The sequence below is a fragment of the Camelus bactrianus genome, chromosome 16, assembly GCF_048773025.1.
Source record: "Camelus bactrianus isolate YW-2024 breed Bactrian camel chromosome 16, ASM4877302v1, whole genome shotgun sequence".
In the NCBI taxonomy this organism is placed as follows: Eukaryota; Metazoa; Chordata; class Mammalia; order Artiodactyla; family Camelidae; genus Camelus; species Camelus bactrianus.
In genome coordinates this window covers 34704820-34720785 of record NC_133554.1, presented here as the reverse complement: position 1 = coordinate 34720785, position 15966 = coordinate 34704820, and the positions used below count along the sequence as shown (strand labels likewise).

Sequence of the window (15966 nt, the reverse complement as noted above, 5' to 3'; positions counted from 1 at the left end):
TGAGTGTTTGTCATTCTCTCATAACTTCTGCAGGGGAAATTGGAAAGCACTGAGAAAGTAGATCTCTGGTCCAGCTTTCATGGTGAACAAAGATGAAAAGAGGTTGGGACAGGTAGCCTTGGCTGCTCTCAGGGGAAAATATGAATAATTTAATTGAAATATTTACATATTCACAGCCAAAGGCAGCATGGGGATGGAAAGAAGTAGGGTCTGGAATCAGACAGATTCAAGTGTGGATTCTGGTGCTGTCCACTTACTAGCTTTATGTCCTTAACCTCACTGGATTCCCATTTACTGTCTATAAGATGGAAGGCTTTCCTAAGGTCTAAATAAGATGTGGACGAAAAGGACCTAAGCACACATGAGCCTGGATGAACTTGCCTCCTGGACTCTGGCACACACTAGTTGCCCACCCACCATCGAGCTCCTCCACGCACACCCCGTCTTTTCTAGTATAGCACCCCCTTTCCCTCTGATGGCCATGTGTCTCCAGCCCCTGCTCCATGCCTATTTCTCCATTGGTCTGAGCCAGTCACAGTGGTTCCATTTCCCTTGCCATGGTTAAATGTGGGTGCATGAAGCAATTCTGCACCAGTGCAGTATGATGTATAAATCTGCTTTGTTGGAAAAAGTTCTCAGTTTTCCTGGTTCTTAAAAGGACACAAGGAGGTAATCATGTTCCTGCCTGTAGATACCATCCTGCCTGGACAAATGCTCAGAATGGCTGCATCCAGGCTTTGATGAGAACGAGCTCAAAGACAAAAACCAACCCAAAAGGAGAACAGAGTAGAAAGATGGAACGACCCTATACACCCCTTGATGACAAAACTCTGAATGAGTCAACCTTGGACTTCACGTTACTAGAGACAATGAATGTTCTTCTTGTTTAAGCCTCTTTAAGCCAGGTTTTGTTATTTGCAGCAGAGAGCAGCCACGATACATGGACCTTTAGCCTGAGTCAGACTTGGGAGTTCAAGTGCCTGACTTAAAAGCTAGCACATAGTAGAGACTCAACATTAAATTCTAGTATCAAACCAAGAACATAAAACAGTCCTGTATAAAAAGACATGTAAGAAAGACACCCTGAGGACTCAATGACAGGATCATGTTGAAAACATTGTGTTCTTCCTTTGCCATCTTTAAAATAAATTAAAGCCCACACATTTGTATATTTAACAATTACTGAGCTCCCACACTGTGGAAAGAACAAAAGAAACATTGACATGAGAACCCTTCAAGTGTGTCGTGGGCTCATGGGCAGACAAGTAAGACAAGTATGAGTGAGTGGTACAGGAGGATTATGATGTCTATCTAGACCACAGCTGAGACGTAAACAAGGGTGGATGTCAGGATGGGTATGCACCAGACTCTGAGTGGGTGGAGGCAGACACAGAAGCAAAGGGAGCAAAAGGCACGCGGGCAGGAGAGCCAGGCTGGCCTGAGGCCTGTTAGGAGAGCCCGGCAGTGTGGTTCGCCCGCAGTGGAGTGTGCGGGACCAGGACAAGGGCAAGGTGAAGCCCTGGTCTGAGACAAGGCCCAGGAGGGAGTGGGTTGGGACAGGCAAGGTCCCACAGGAACGTCATGGGTGGTCTGGAGCAGCAGTGAATGGGGCATCTTTCCGTGGCCAGAGAGGCCTCCCGGGTGAGCCTATGGCATCTTCAGCTGGAGTAAGTGCTCACTGGGGATAGAACTGCGCCATGCGGAAGCATGAAGACAGAGTCCTGGCCAGGGAATCAGGAGTCCTGGGTTCCAGTCCCTGTTCTGCCACTGGCGCTGTCATTTCTCCTCTTTGGGCTTCAGTTTCCTTCTCCACTAAGTGAGAGGATAGGTCATAAGATCGTTCTAGGCCTCTCAGGCCACAATATTCTAGGGTCCTGAGTCAGGGACGAGGCACCTGACACCACACACAGGAAGCACGGCAGATAGCAACCAGGCTCCACCTCGAACGCCAATGCCAACTAATTGGTTGTGGCTGTGTGGACTGCCACGTGGAGAAAAACTGCAAAGGACACCAAGCTCTGCACAGAGTGGATGCTTGATCGATTGGTGATGCCTGCGTGGGCTCAGGATGCCCAAAATGGTGCAAGTAGTAGGGATGTGCCATTCCCAGCTTAATGTTTTGTTTCCTACTATGGTTGCAGATATGTGCCGACTGCTCAAGATGTGAGGATGCTGAAGATTCATTTCTCCCAGGGGGCCTGTGAAAGCAGCAGTGCCAGGGTTCCTTCAGTCTTAGGCTCACCAACCCTGTCCTCACTCAGGCAGGTACCCTTGGGACAGTCTGTCACCCATTCCTGGTCCTCGATGCTGTTTGCTTTTATTCCTGCTGTGTTCATCACCTCTAGATGTTGTACCCTCCACCTGTAACTCTGACCCCTGCTTCCTGCAGGCAAGACACAACTAATTAATTACACAACAGGCTCTCGAACCGAGAAGGGTGACCCTCCTTTAAAAAAACCATGGTCAGTAAACACTCCTGATCATTTCTCCTTCAACTTTTATTTCCCCTTCCCTGGTGTCCTCCTGTGCTCCCAGCCAGGGTTACAGCTCACAGATGAATGGCCACAATGCCATAACAGACAGGGGGTTTATTTCATACACTAGGGCACTAGGCTGTGGTACAGCTGGCAGGAAGAGAAGGGTAATTATACTGCATCTTGGAGCCATAGGCAATGAATTTCTGCATAAAGGACTACATTTGCCATGTATTATTTATGCCAGCATCAATTTTCCCAGCTGGCTCTATTTACTGTGCAAATTCTCCTCTGTCTGTTTATGGGCAAGGCCATGGTTCAGCACCTCTGGTTACACTATACTGTGGAGGGGCCCCACAGGGCACCATGCACGTTAAACAAGTGGCTGGACTCACTGCAAGCAGGTCACATCTTCCCTTCCTGTTAAATTATATCCCTGGGACTGCAATGAGCTCGTGGTCTCACTCAGGCACGGTGATGCACACAGGTGTGTGAAACTAAATCAGCAAGAGGGGAAAAAGGAATAACCATTCTTTGGGGTGTCACTGGGGGAAACCAAAAGACCACCTTCGGAGGGGGGCAAATTAGATGGCTCTGGGGCTCAGGGAATTTCCTTTTTATATTTTTAAGGGTGGGACACAGATAATGAAGAGTTTTGCATTGACAAGGTTACTTCTACCCAGTAACTCAAAGATCGAGCTAAGGGAAAAGGAGCCCCATTTTACAGATGGAAAAACAGAGACAAAAAAATAGAAGAGAAGGGAAACAAAGGCAAGCTAGAGGCCTCAGGCTCAGTCACTGTGTTAGGGTGGCGCGCAGGTATGATAGTGACACACAGGGTCACCCTCCAGTCACCGATGTGCCTCTTCAGAGATGCCCAAGCCAAGGTGAACTTGGCTCCCACTGGAAACATACGTGGTAGAAACAAGGGGGAGAAAACCTAGTACCAGCATGAATTTCTGGGCCCTTTCACAACAGCATCCTCTCTCACCAGTAGTGCTGTGTTCCCAGAGAGAGGAGCTGAGGACTGAGATGTCTGCCCAGCCTGAGAGCTTTTCAGCAGCCCCAAGAGCTACCCCCAATTACTCCACAGGAGGGCTGGGGGCCTTGAGGCCTCTCCCTTTCCCAATCAATAGCACAGTCATGTGTGATCTCCTTGTAACTGTGGGCTCTGCTCTGACGTCCCCCAGGTCCCAAGGTCGACCATCTCCTGGAAACCTGTTGGCTGGAAGACAGGATCAAAGTGTGAGTTTTTGGGTTGAGCAGCCCAGGTGGGTAGCCTCTTTGGCTGCAGGGTCTCAGCATCCAAGAATCCCCCAATGAGACATCTGCAGGCATGGAAACCACCCTCAAGGGCCCAGAGTCCTGGCTTTCTCCTGGGGCTGGCTCACCAGACGGGGAGATTTCATCAGACACACCATGCGCTGACTATCTGATGCTCCTGTGCCTTTGGTGACGTCCAGGAGAAACCGGGTGCTGGGTACAAAGCTCCAGGAGCGTCCGAGGGCAGGTTTGAGCTTCCCAGTGTCCCTGTCTCGGGTCATGTGGTTGGTCACCTGCAGTGGAAAGAATCACAGGCTTATAGATCTGCAATGCTAGTACAGAGGACATCTGCTCCTGCTGCTTCATTTTACAGATGGAAAAGCTGAGGCCTAGAACGACTTCCCCTAGCAGCCATAACTTAGCAACGGTCTGGAATTAGAACCCTGGGCTCCTGACTTATGCATAGGTCTTGCCACTAAACCGCAATGCCTCAGGCTTGACTCCAACAGAAGGGGATGGGGCACGTGTCTGGGAATAAGCAGTGCTGTCTGCTTAGGCTTATTATACCCCCAACCCAGCAGATGGGCATCCTGAGACCATGTCCACCCACCCCTTTGTGTCAGAAAGTGCACCTCTGTGTATGGCTGGGGGGATAGTTTGAAAAGGGGGGGTGTCCTAATCTGGTCGGTCAGCTCTATTCCGCCCAGGCTAGTCTCAGGTAAGAAACCCCAGCTTCACCACATCCTCTTAAGGTTCTCCTTGCGCCCCCTACTCCCATCCCCAGGCAAGGATGTGGCCTGTTCATCATTGAATCCCTGCTGCCTAAGGCAGAGCCTGGCACATAGCAGGTGATCACATACGTCCCATAGTCAGGAGAGGGAGGCCTAGGGACCCAGTATAAGAACAAAAGGATAGGAAAACAGATCCCCTTTCGCTGCCAGGGGGTGCACAAAAAGTAAAACCATGCCGACAATTCGGCAATGTCATATCTAGACACTTAAAAATACGTGTGTCCCTGACTCACTGATTATACTTTTAGGAGTTTGAGGAAATATGAGATATGTAAAGAGACTTAGGTATAAGGATGTTCATTATAGTTTTATTTAAATAGAAGAAAAAACTGGTGATGATCTAAAGGTCCCAAGCCAGGCAGCAGAGTGTCATGGTACATCAGGAGTTGCAAATGTGGTGTCTGAAAATCACGTATCACTGGAACACAGCCAAGCTCATGTGTTCAGGGATTGTCTACGGTTGCTCTCATACTACATAGGCAACTGAGCAGTTACAACATGGACCATATGGCCATGAAGCCTTAAATATAGCCGCCCCTCATTATCTGTGGGGGGTTTGGTTCCAGGACCTCCAGGGATACCAAAGCCATGGATGCTCCTCTCTTATATAAAATGGCGTAGTAGTTGGCCCTTGGTATCCACGGATGCAGAACCCGAGGATAGGCAACCGGAGGATATGAAAGGGCAATTGCATTTACTCTCTGGTCCTTTAGAGAAAAGGTTTGTTGACCCTTGTGATTTAGGTATTAAACAAAATATGTAGTTGCTAAAAATGGCATTCTTAAAAAAAAAGGCATTCTTAAAGAATCTATTTAAAGACATGGGAAATGGTAAATTTGGGGTTTTTTTAAACAAGTTTACAGTTTAGTTGGAAAGTCTGTTAAAAGTATGTGTCTATATTCAGAGAAAAAGATTCCATGGAGAGAGATAAAAATATATGTTTTCTGGGGATGTGGACATTGATAAATTTGACTCATATTGAACTTTTTTACCCTCTTCTATGAGAAGCATGCAGATTTTAAACAAATTATTTCATAAGCAGAGAAAGTTACTTTAAAAGCAAAATATTCCTTTCTATGAAGCTCTTGAAAAGGCAAAACTATTGGAACAGAAACCAGATCGGTGGTGGTCTGGGGCTGGGGGACCTTTCTGAGTGATAGAAATACTCTGTATCTTGACTGAGAGGAGTAACAAGACCAAATACAACTATGTCCATTAGTCAAATTTCAAACAGGAGAAAATCACTCTGTGTGAATTACACCTCAGTAAACCTGACAAAGGAAGTAAAAAGAGAAAGAAGACTGTCCCTGATCCCTTGGCCATTTATGGCCTAATCCCCTTATGGTCTAATCCCCTCGTGGTCCAGAGCTTTAGATGACCCAGGGAAGCTGGCTATGACCTTTTCCTAAAGGGCCACTTTGAGGGTTCAAAAGCTGCTGTTTAAGGGAAATAAGGAGCTATAACAGGAAACTGAGCTCATCTCCCCACTTGGTGAAGCCCAGGGACCAAAGGTAAAACCAGTCCACTGGCAAAGCCCGCCTCCTCACCACCACGGCCACGCCAAGGTCCCGGGCCAGGGTCTTCAGCTCTCGGGCCAGCTGCATCATCAAGGCCAAGCCTGGAGGAGAAAAAGCAGGGAGGGTGGGCAGCAGGGCACTGGGGATCAGGCTGGCCGGAGACTGGACTCCAGAGCTGGGAGGCAAGATCATGACCGCAACCTTGGGTTCTGCCACACCACTCACCTTCCCTCTGCTGGCCTCCCAGAAGTGGGGAGACCACCGCGGTGACGGAGTCCACAATCACCACCTTCAGAGTCCCTGAAGAACTGCTCACCTGGGGTGGAGGGGTTGATGGGAAGCAGGGAACATGAATCAGTTGGCCTCTGGGGGGCACCCAGTATGGGACAAGCTTGCTTCTCTGTCAGAAACTGGTAGGAAATAATCTCCCCCAGCTCAAAAACAGCTGCGCAAGCATGATGGAATTTCAGTTAAGTTTTTTTCTCCACCCTCGTTTGTATGTGTGACAGGTTTTATTGAAGACTTGGGTGGACAGAGAGCGTTTAAACCACAGGACATCACACATACCCTCCAATAATTAAATTTGAGAAATCCCTGCTCAGATCCTGTGATCCATGGTCAGGAAGTTTCTTAGTAGAATCTTTCTCCTTATGGTCAATCCCCCCTAAAATCAGGCCCCTCTTTTCCCTCTCCTCTTACTCCCCAAGTTCCTCACTTTCTCTACTGAAGACGTGAGCGTTCCCTTTACCTCACTGTCTCCTTCTGCCATGCCTCGAAGGCCTCATCGTCCACATCTAAAAAAGGTTCCAGATACAGGCTCTCTAGACAGACACCTGGTAGAACTGTACATTTCTGTCTCGACACAGTGTTCGCTTCCTCTTGGTTTCTTGGACCTAAACTGTCCTCCATGCTTCCCTTGCTTTCCCTCACTCCTTCTGCCCAACTCATTCACTGAATCTGCTTCTGCAACTTTTCACTTTATGTTGGCCGAGTCTTGGATATTCAGCTTCTATGCTCTGTCTTTTACATGTCTCCCCCTTCATCGTCCAGTTAACTGACTCTTGGCCAGCCGTCAGCTGGTCTAAGAGACCATGGCAGAAAAGACTAAAATCAGCTTAGCCCTACTTTACTCTCTGGGAGAGCAGGGTGAAATTTCTGGCTGAAACCATGGAGCTATCAGGTCACCATGGGGCTTTCAGATCACCTGGGGCAGACAGACCCCACAATGCTTGTAACCATGGGGCTGTCAGGTCACCAGGGGCAGACAGACCCCATGATGCCCACCTCTAGGTATTCAAGCCCCCCATGGTCCCTTCCCCTTGACTTTGGGGGAGTCCTGTGACTCGCTGATGACAAAAATGTCAAAGATGTTTGGACACTGCTCTCTTGATTAGATTACATTATACAGCAAAGGAGCTGCCACTCCCATGAGTACATCATGTTGTGTAAAGTCCCCTGTTGCATTTTGCTTTCACTCTTGTGCTGTCTTGAAGCAGCAAGTGGTCGCGCTGCAAACTGTCTATGGAAAGGGCCACATGGCAGGAACCATGGGAAGTCTCAAGGAGTGGAAGGTGGCCTCTGGCCAAATGCCACCAAGAAACTGAAGCCTCAGGGAAGTGAATTCTGCTGACAACCTGAGGGAACTTGTAAGTGATCCTTCCCCAGCTGAGCCTTCAGATAAGAACACAGCCTAGCTACAGCCTGGATTACAGCCTGATGAGACCGTAAGCAGAGGACCTGGAAAAGCTGTGCCCAGACTCCCAACCCACAGAAACTGGAAAGTAGTAAATGTGTTATTTTAAGTCCCTAAGTTTGTGGTCACTTCCTATGCAATAATAGACTATATACCATGTAATGGTCCTAGAGTAAAAAATATAGTCTTTTGACCTGGGAGTTGAGATATCTGAGTTATAAGCTTCATTCTTATCTCAAATATGCAGTAACCTTGGGCAACTCACTAGATGTCTCTGGTCCCCTCTCCTCATCTCTAGAAACGAGACAGCTGGATTAGATCAGGACTGCTTCACTTCATGTCTCAACACACAGGGGGTGATTACCAGCTGATTCCTATAGCAAGTATCTGTTCAACTATTACACATTCTAAAGTTTGTAAAAATGACTTACTTTGTATATAATACTGGGTATGCCCATGGGAATATGTCATGCTTTGGGGTGAGAGAAAAAGTTTAAGATGAATTAAACTATTCTCTCTAAGGTGTCTCCCAAACCTAAGAGTATATAAATCAGTGCACCAAATCCTGCCTGAGCACCAGCGAGCTGGGAGAAGTCGGGAGGGGGCGGGAGAGTGGGCTCACCTGCTGGGCCACAGTGCCTCGCAGGTCCTGTATCACATCCAGCATCTGGAAGATGTCAAATGCACGCACCACCTGGATCCTCTGAAGAGCTCCTGCCTGAAGGGGAAGGAAAGAGAAGGGAGGGTTTTGGAGAAGAGGAGCAGGGGGTTGCACAAGATGAAGAGAGATTTTTTTGAGGCTGAGCAGGAAGAGGCACTTAGACGCCAGGACTCAGGTCCAGGATGGCAAATGGGCTCTGTCTGATGGGCCAGTTCTCACCGTGGTGGCTGCCTGGGTGCTGAGCTGCAAAGCCAAGTCAGAGCCCGTGGGAGGGAGTAATAGGATTGATTAGTATGTCTGCCACGGGCAAGAAATGGCGTAGAAAACACAGAGGCTGGGTGTTTGGCAGCCCTGAATTAGGGTATGCAAGGGGCTGGGTTTCCTGGGAGCATCAGTGTGGGTAGCATCCAAGCTGGGATGATGTCATAATGGAGGAGGCTTGCAGAGTACAGGCAATATTCGCAGAACAGCAAGTTTCAAAGCCAGAAATGACTATTCACCCAAATGGCCAAAATCTTCTAATGTCAGATAGTGAGATCTTACTGTGTCATAACCTCAAAGGAACCCAACCCTCTCCTGCCCTTTACCTGCTCCTCCTCGTCTGGGGTTCTGGCCTGAAGTAGCTGGAGGATGCGGGAGGCTGTGAGTCCTCCATTGGAGTCGATGTACAGAACGTTCTGCTGCAGGCCATGGGACACGTGTGCAGACACACAAAGACACACCTGAGCAGATACAGGCAATTGGGTGAATCTGAGCCCTCAAGGAGGGCCCAGAATGGGAGCTCCCATCGAATCTCATCCAGATCCCAGAAACAAGAGTCGGCCAAGTTGGTGCCCTCCTCCTTACCACCCAGCTTCTCTCTTTCGAGCTCTGAATCACCAGCACCCCGGCAGGAGCTTCCCCAGGGATCCTGGGCTATGCACCCACCTCCCCCAGTCCTCCTGCTGCTGGCCGCATGTGTACCTGGGTTTTGCCGCTACCCGGGCCTCCCACGATTTCAGTCACTTCTCCAGTATAGAGACCAGCATCGAGCAGTTTGTCCAGGCTGATGGCAGAGAAAGGGGAAGAGAATGGTCCACAGATGTTCTAACATTTCTGGCCAGGAGGCTTCTCCTGATGGAGTCTCCTTTGGAGGGGAGCGGGCCCGGCTAAATGTTCCTCTGGCCCTGCATCCTCTCACTCTCAGCTTAAAGATCACCTCTGGGTGATCACCTCTCTGCAGAGGTCTTTGCCGCCCCATCCAAAGGTCCTCCTCATTCTCCATCTCAGACCCTATATTATTAGTTGTTGTTGTTGTTGTTGTTGTTGTTGTTATTATTATTATTAGCCCCTGTAGTAGTATTCCATGGTACAGAGGCACCAAGTTTGTTTAACCATTTACCCACTGAAGGACATTTTAGCTGGTTCCAGTTCGGGGAAATTATGCATAAAACTGCTCTGAACATTTGTGCACATGTTTTGGCATAAACCTAAGCTTTTATTCCTCTGGGAAAAAAATGCCCAAGAACACAACTGCTGGGTGGTATGGCAAGTGCATATCAATGTTACAAGAAAATACTAACCTGTTTTCCAGAGTGGCTCTGCTAGGTTATTTTCCCACTAGCAATGTGTGAGTAATCCAGTTTCTCCACATCCTCACTAGCATTTGGTGTTAGCACCATTTTTCATTTCAGCCATTCTGGGAGCTATGTGGTCACATCTCACTGTGGGTTTCACCTACATTTCCCTAATGACTAATGATGGTGAACCTCTGGTAATACGTCTGTCCATGTCTTTTGCCCATTTGCCTACTTGGATTGTTTGTTTTACTGCTGAGTTTAAGAATTCCTTAGCTTAGGGTATAGCTCAAGCAGTAGAACGAATGCTTAGCATGCACAGGGTCCTGGGTTCACTCCTCAGTACCTCCTCTAAAAATAAACCTAATTACCTCCCCATGCAAAAAAAAAAAAAATTCCTTAGCTTGAAGCTTTTAAGATGTGATTAGCCATGATGTGTTATTCATCTAAACAGGTACAGTTATGTTTACTCCTTGAAATCTACCTTTTTCTATCCCAGTAGGTAATCTGGCATGAAGAATGGGATCCTGATCAGAAGAAATATGCGCTCTATCGCCCTCGTAAAGATTCACAGCGCACGTCGGCACTAAGGGCTCTCAGAAGGTCTACAACAAGGAAATCTGCTTCATTTGGGTGAACCAGCATTTCCCAAGCTGTTGACTACAGAACTCTCCTCCCCTCCCAGGTTCAAGTTACGTCCATCGTCCATCGAGTACCCAAAGAATACTTGTGAGGAAGGCTAGAAACCTAGTGGGTCATCTTGGAATCTCACCTATGTCCCCCCTGGAAGGAAGGCTTATCACATTTCTTCAACAAGCCTCCTGGGGTCCCCTGCCCTTGACTGGGCCCCACACCCTCCCCCGCCATGTCCTTCCCAGCCCCGCTCACCTCCACCCCAGGCCTCCGCTTTCACCAGACAGCCTTCCCCAAAAACGCGGACCAGTTCGAGCTGGGTTCTTGTACTGAGGGGGATGACACATGACTTCAGGGGCCTGGTCTGCCACTTACTAGCTGCAAGGTCTTGGGCAAGACACTCAACCCGAGTCCCAGTTTCCTCCTCCACAGGATGATGACTTTCTTCGTAACATGCTCGGTGTGGTTGTGAAGACCGATGAAATAATGAGCTTGGAATAAGGGTGCCTGGTTCCCGGCGACCACTCAGAGAATGTCCACCTGGTCCTCACTGAGGTCCGCCTCCTTCACAGAGCTTTCTGGAACCACCTGATCTCCCCTGCACTGACTCCCTGTGGCGGCAATCCTGCCACTTTACCACCTGACTGCTCCCTAAATTCTCCCTCTGTACCTGCTGGTTTTATAAGCTCCCAAAGGCCAAGCTGGCTTCTGGTCAGTCACCCCCTCCTGACGCTGCCTCCATGTGTGCTAACACCTCTCTCTTGTGTTCACCTGCTCTTCTCACCCACCACACCCCACACTCCTTAAGTGCCGGGGCCTTGCCTCACTCCAACAGGTATCCTCTGCACGCACCTGGCACCTGTAGGCACTCAGCCAACGCTTGATGAATTACAGACCTGAACCCCCAGCCGGGGAAGCAAGCCCTGTGCTGTAGGAACCTTGCCAAGAGAATGTGTTGTGGGAACAGCAAGGGCCAAACCAATCCAAAGACTTCTGCGGTGGTGGAGTTCTTTTTCAAATTCTGCACCAACAGGCCAGGAGAGAGGTCAGATTCCCTCGGCCAGAAGCAGCCCGTTGTCTTCCAACTCTTCCCCTCCGCAAACACGGCAGAATGTATTCTTGGCCCCTCCAGGTGCAGAGTATGGAGAATGTACCAAATTCTGGCTCAAGTGCCCCAGGGCTGGAGGCTCACCTCTGCCCCTCGATCCTCTTGAGCTAAACTCAAGTAGGGTAAATAATCACTAATTCACAGAGTCACTTAAGAGATTATATAAATATGACTTACTATGTGTCAATGGCTGCACATAGTAGGCACTCAGTAAATGTTTGTCCTGCCCTGCTTTGTTTTGTTTTTGGAAAAGGAAATGTTTTATTCCTCTCTGCGGAGAGCAGTATACAAAGGTGGCAATCATCCTGACTCCATACATCACTGACACAAAAATGCCCCCTCAAGGATGCCCAGTTATCCGCCCCACTTGAGTCTTAGAGAATTGTCAATTAGTGAGTAGGGCAGAACGCTAAGTCTCAGGAAGATTTTTTTGAGACATTTTTGTGGGAAGTTTAGAGTCAAGGGGAAAGATGAGACCCAAGAGTGGGTGTTCCATCCTCCATCTTCCTGGGGACATCCAAATCCCAAAGGTTTTCTGAAGAAAGGCACCTCTCTCAGCAACCCAGGGAGGGGAGGCGCCCAGACCTACTGCCTGGATGTAAGGCTGAGGTGGGGAGAGGACAGGGTTAAGCAGCAGAGATCACAGATCCAAGGCTGAGGAGTGAAATGCATGGGGGAGAAAAGGGGACTGAGAGAGCCGAGAGGCCCAAGTCATAAATTCCACCCTGTCCCCAGTTTGGAGCAGAAACTCTTCTTCCCAAGACTAGAATGGAGTTTTAGTTCAGGGACTGGCCTTGCTCCAGGGCACAGAGAGGCAAGCCAGGCAAAGATCCCATGGGTGGTGAAGGTGGAGAGGTAAGGGGTCCCGACCAAGAGATGGACACGCCCACAATGAGCACTCAGGCCACAGCGGGCGGTGAAGCTACAAGCCAGGATCAGGGAGGGAAAACTGCAGCTGTGTGTGTCTGAAATACAGAATTTTATCAGCCCTCTGCAATAAAATTTAAATCACCGCTTCTTCCACTCTGCCCCTTGCCTATGAGCTGTCCCCAATCCTTTCTCCCAAGGCTGGAGGACTGGGCAGTAAGAAGGAATAAGAGAAAAACCGAGGCCAGTAAGCGGGGCTGCAGCAGAGACTTGCCCTGCCTCTCCCCACCCCCACTCATTCTATAAAAAGGATTCTCTCTTCCTCCCCTTGCTGGACATATAGGCTGTTGGGATGAAGGCCGGGTAAAGGCAAAGGGAGAAAACACCTAGCGCATTCTTTCCCCTGCTTTGATGTGAAGTGTAGCTGCAGCAAGGGGCACAGAAGTTGAGGCAAAAATATGGGGGACAGGAGAGCTTGGGAGCATAAGCCTGTCTAGAGAGGAAGAGGGTGCTTCTCCTGCCCTTTGTCCAAACTGGCTGGGAGCTTTACTCCAACAACTACAGAAAAGAGTGAAAAGGGGAAGCATATAAGGGTTGGGGTGGGGACAGAGTGGGTGGGGGTGGGGGGCAACCACAAACAGGTTGGAGATTGAAGGATCCCTGTGATCCCCCAAGATGGCCCTGAGAGCATCAGTTGGGGGACTGGATGAAAAGTCACAGCAGACATGTGCGTTTTTTGAGGGAGTAAGGAGCCTCTCTGGCCCCATCTTTAAGTGAAAGGGGAGACAACGCCACAAAATAGTTGCTCTGATCTGCTGAATAACAATGAAATACTGACATCTTGTGTTATAGGACAGTGGTTCTCAACCAGTGGTAATTTTGCCCTCTCCTCTCACCTCCTCCGGGCGGTGGGAGGGGCGGGTCATTTGGCAAGGGCTGGAAACATTTTGGGGAAGAAGGGATGTGCTACTTGCATCTAATGGGAAGAGGTCAGGGATGCTGCCAAACATCCAACTATGCACAGGTCACCGGCTCCCCTCCCCCCAAATAATTACACACCTCAAAATGTTAGGAGTTGGAGAAACTCTGTCACAGGGTAAGAGGACTCAGAAGTCTTGACCATCCAGCCACGCTGCTCTCACCACTGTTTGAAAAACCCTGCCTTCCCTAGGTTCCAGCGTCAAAAGCCCAGCTGGAGGCTGCCACGGTCTTCCCGCCTCTCACCTTCTCCCCCAAGTACACACACAAACCTTCCAATGCCGGTGGACAGGATGGCAGTAGAGGTCTTCAGTTCCTCGTAGAGATCAGCGCCATTGAAGGGGAAAGCCGAGAACTGAGCCAGCAGCACCCGCCTCAGGGCGACCAGGGCCTGCGGAAGGGGCGGGGCGACTCAGGATGCGGCCCTGGCGCTTCCATCCCAAGCAGCCCAGAGTACTCTGCAGTGACCCGGTAAGGGAGGGCGAATCCCAGGGTCTCATAGCCCCCCCTTAGCAATCTCTGGAAACCCTTTGCTCAGGGATGGGCATTTAGAGACACCCCGTTTTGGAGCGTGCAGATCATCAGCTCACCTTATAGGACAAGCCACATTTCTGGGCTACCTCCTCCAGGTCTGCAGAAACGAGGTCCACCACTGCAAATTAAACACGTGGGATTGATGCGCAGGAAGGGAGGCCTCGGGCCTCCAGCACCGGACTTTTCCTCGCCTAAGGGAACAAGCCGAGCCGCAGGACCTGGCGTGCAGCCTGGGACACAGCGGGGGTTCCATCCTTCCTGGGGCGTGGTCGCCCTACTCCCACCTTCCCGAGCTCTCCAGAGGCTGTGGGCGGAGGAGGGAGGGGAAGGGTGTGCCAGGACAGGAGCCGGCCTCCTCGCTAGGCCCAGCGGTGTGGTCAGCACTGGCGCGCGCCCGCGGTCACCTGTCTTGATCCCGCGGCTCCGCAGAAGCTGAACCATGTCCTGGGTGAGGCCCGGGCACAGGCCGGCGCGGAGCACGCCCATGTTCGCTGTGGGCCCGGGGCCACTCGTCCCGGGGGCATCCGTGGGGCCCTCTTTTCAGACGCCTCCTTGGCGCCCTTTTCTGGACCAGGCACGGGAGGCAGGAGACAGCGGCAGCGGTGGCGACGCGGTGGGTGCGGACCCCGCTGGGGCCCCGGCGCCCAAGGCCAGCCCGGCCCTGCAGCGGCACCGCGCAGCCGCTTCCTGCTTCCAGACTCCAGGGCCTGGCCGGCGGCGCCACCTGCCTGCCGCGGGGCGGACGCGCAGGCTCCCGCGACCCAGCGATTGGGGCGGAGACGGCGCTGGCGGAAAGGAGCCACGTTCCCCTCGCCGCTGCCACCACGCTCAGCGCCCGCGTAGGCCTCCACCCTCTCCCGGATCACGCCTCGGTGCCGGCCTCCCAGGTGCTGCCTTACGTTCTGAGCGCTGGGCCCGAACATCCGACTGCACAGACCATCCCTAGGCTCAGGGACCTACCCGATAGTGAGGAAAGGCAGTGAAGAGGAATCAAATAAATCAGATAATTACCGATCATATGATCAGTGCTAAAAAAGCAGCAGAGCACAGAGAGGGCATCTACTTCTCTATTTTCCAAATAAAAGAGTTTTTAAATGAACAACAAAATCCCTGAGTATCTAGAACACAATGATTTTGGTATTTTTAAATTCATTTGCTTGACCTCATCCTCTGGAAGAAATAAAAACTTTACAGGGTTATCTGCTCAAAATCCAATGCGGTAGGTGCTTTGTTCATCTCTATTTCACAGATGAGGAAACTGAGGCTCAGTGCAGTGGAATCAATTGTCAATGTTTTCACAGCTTATACCGCTGGACTTAGAACGGACAAATCCACATCTGGGTGCAAAACCAGTACTGTTTTAACAGTGCCGCCCAACCCCTCAAAACTGTTATGTTTTGCTACCATGAAGTGGTTTCCTTGAGAACAGAAGCAATGTCTGGTCCCCTTCTGTATGTCCCTGCAGCACCCACCATTGTCACTCAACACATGAAGACACCTGGGGTGACTGTGTGGCAGAACTTAGAATTCTAGGGGGTCAGGTATAGCTCAATGGTAGAGCGCATGCCTAGCATGCACCAGATCCTGGCTCCAATCCCAAGTACCTCTATCAAAAAATAAACAAGTAAACCGAATTACCTCTCTCTGCTAAAAAAAACCAAAAAATTAAAAAAAAAAAAGAATTCTAGCACTGAAACCTGAGTTTAAGTGAGCTATGAACCCCATGAATCATCGGGGCTTTCCCTGTGCCAACACAACTGGACACAGGGGGTTGCAGCCTAGGATGTCTGGATGGAGAGTCTCAGCAGTCTATGGACAAAGTCTCCCGTTCCCAGACTCATTCCAGTACTGGGTCCCCTTCCTCAACGCCCAGCGTCTTTGTCTCTTCATC

General features: G+C 50.2%; 1 protein-coding gene across 2 annotated transcripts; it reads right to left on the bottom strand.

Annotated features, from left to right (window-relative positions):
• Positions 1-2480: 2480 nt before the first annotated feature.
• On the bottom strand, positions 2481-14781 carry RAD51D (RAD51 paralog D). Of its 2 annotated transcripts, XM_010951845.3 has the most exons (10): positions 14480-14780; positions 14132-14193; positions 13814-13932; positions 9363-9444; positions 8987-9121; positions 8361-8456; positions 6271-6361; positions 6076-6146; positions 3866-4030; positions 2481-3699 (listed from the first exon to the last, which is right to left on the bottom strand). In XM_010951845.3, exons 1-10 carry the CDS (start codon positions 14559-14561, stop codon positions 3616-3618), a joined length of 987 nt encoding a protein of 328 aa, XP_010950147.2. In that variant the 5' UTR covers positions 14562-14780; the 3' UTR covers positions 2481-3615. The 2 variants fall into 2 exon arrangements, with proteins under 2 accessions (XP_010950147.2, XP_045370279.2); XM_045514323.2 differs by lacking the exon at positions 6076-6146 and having other exon boundaries at positions 14480-14781.
• Positions 14782-15966: the final 1185 nt, after the last annotated feature.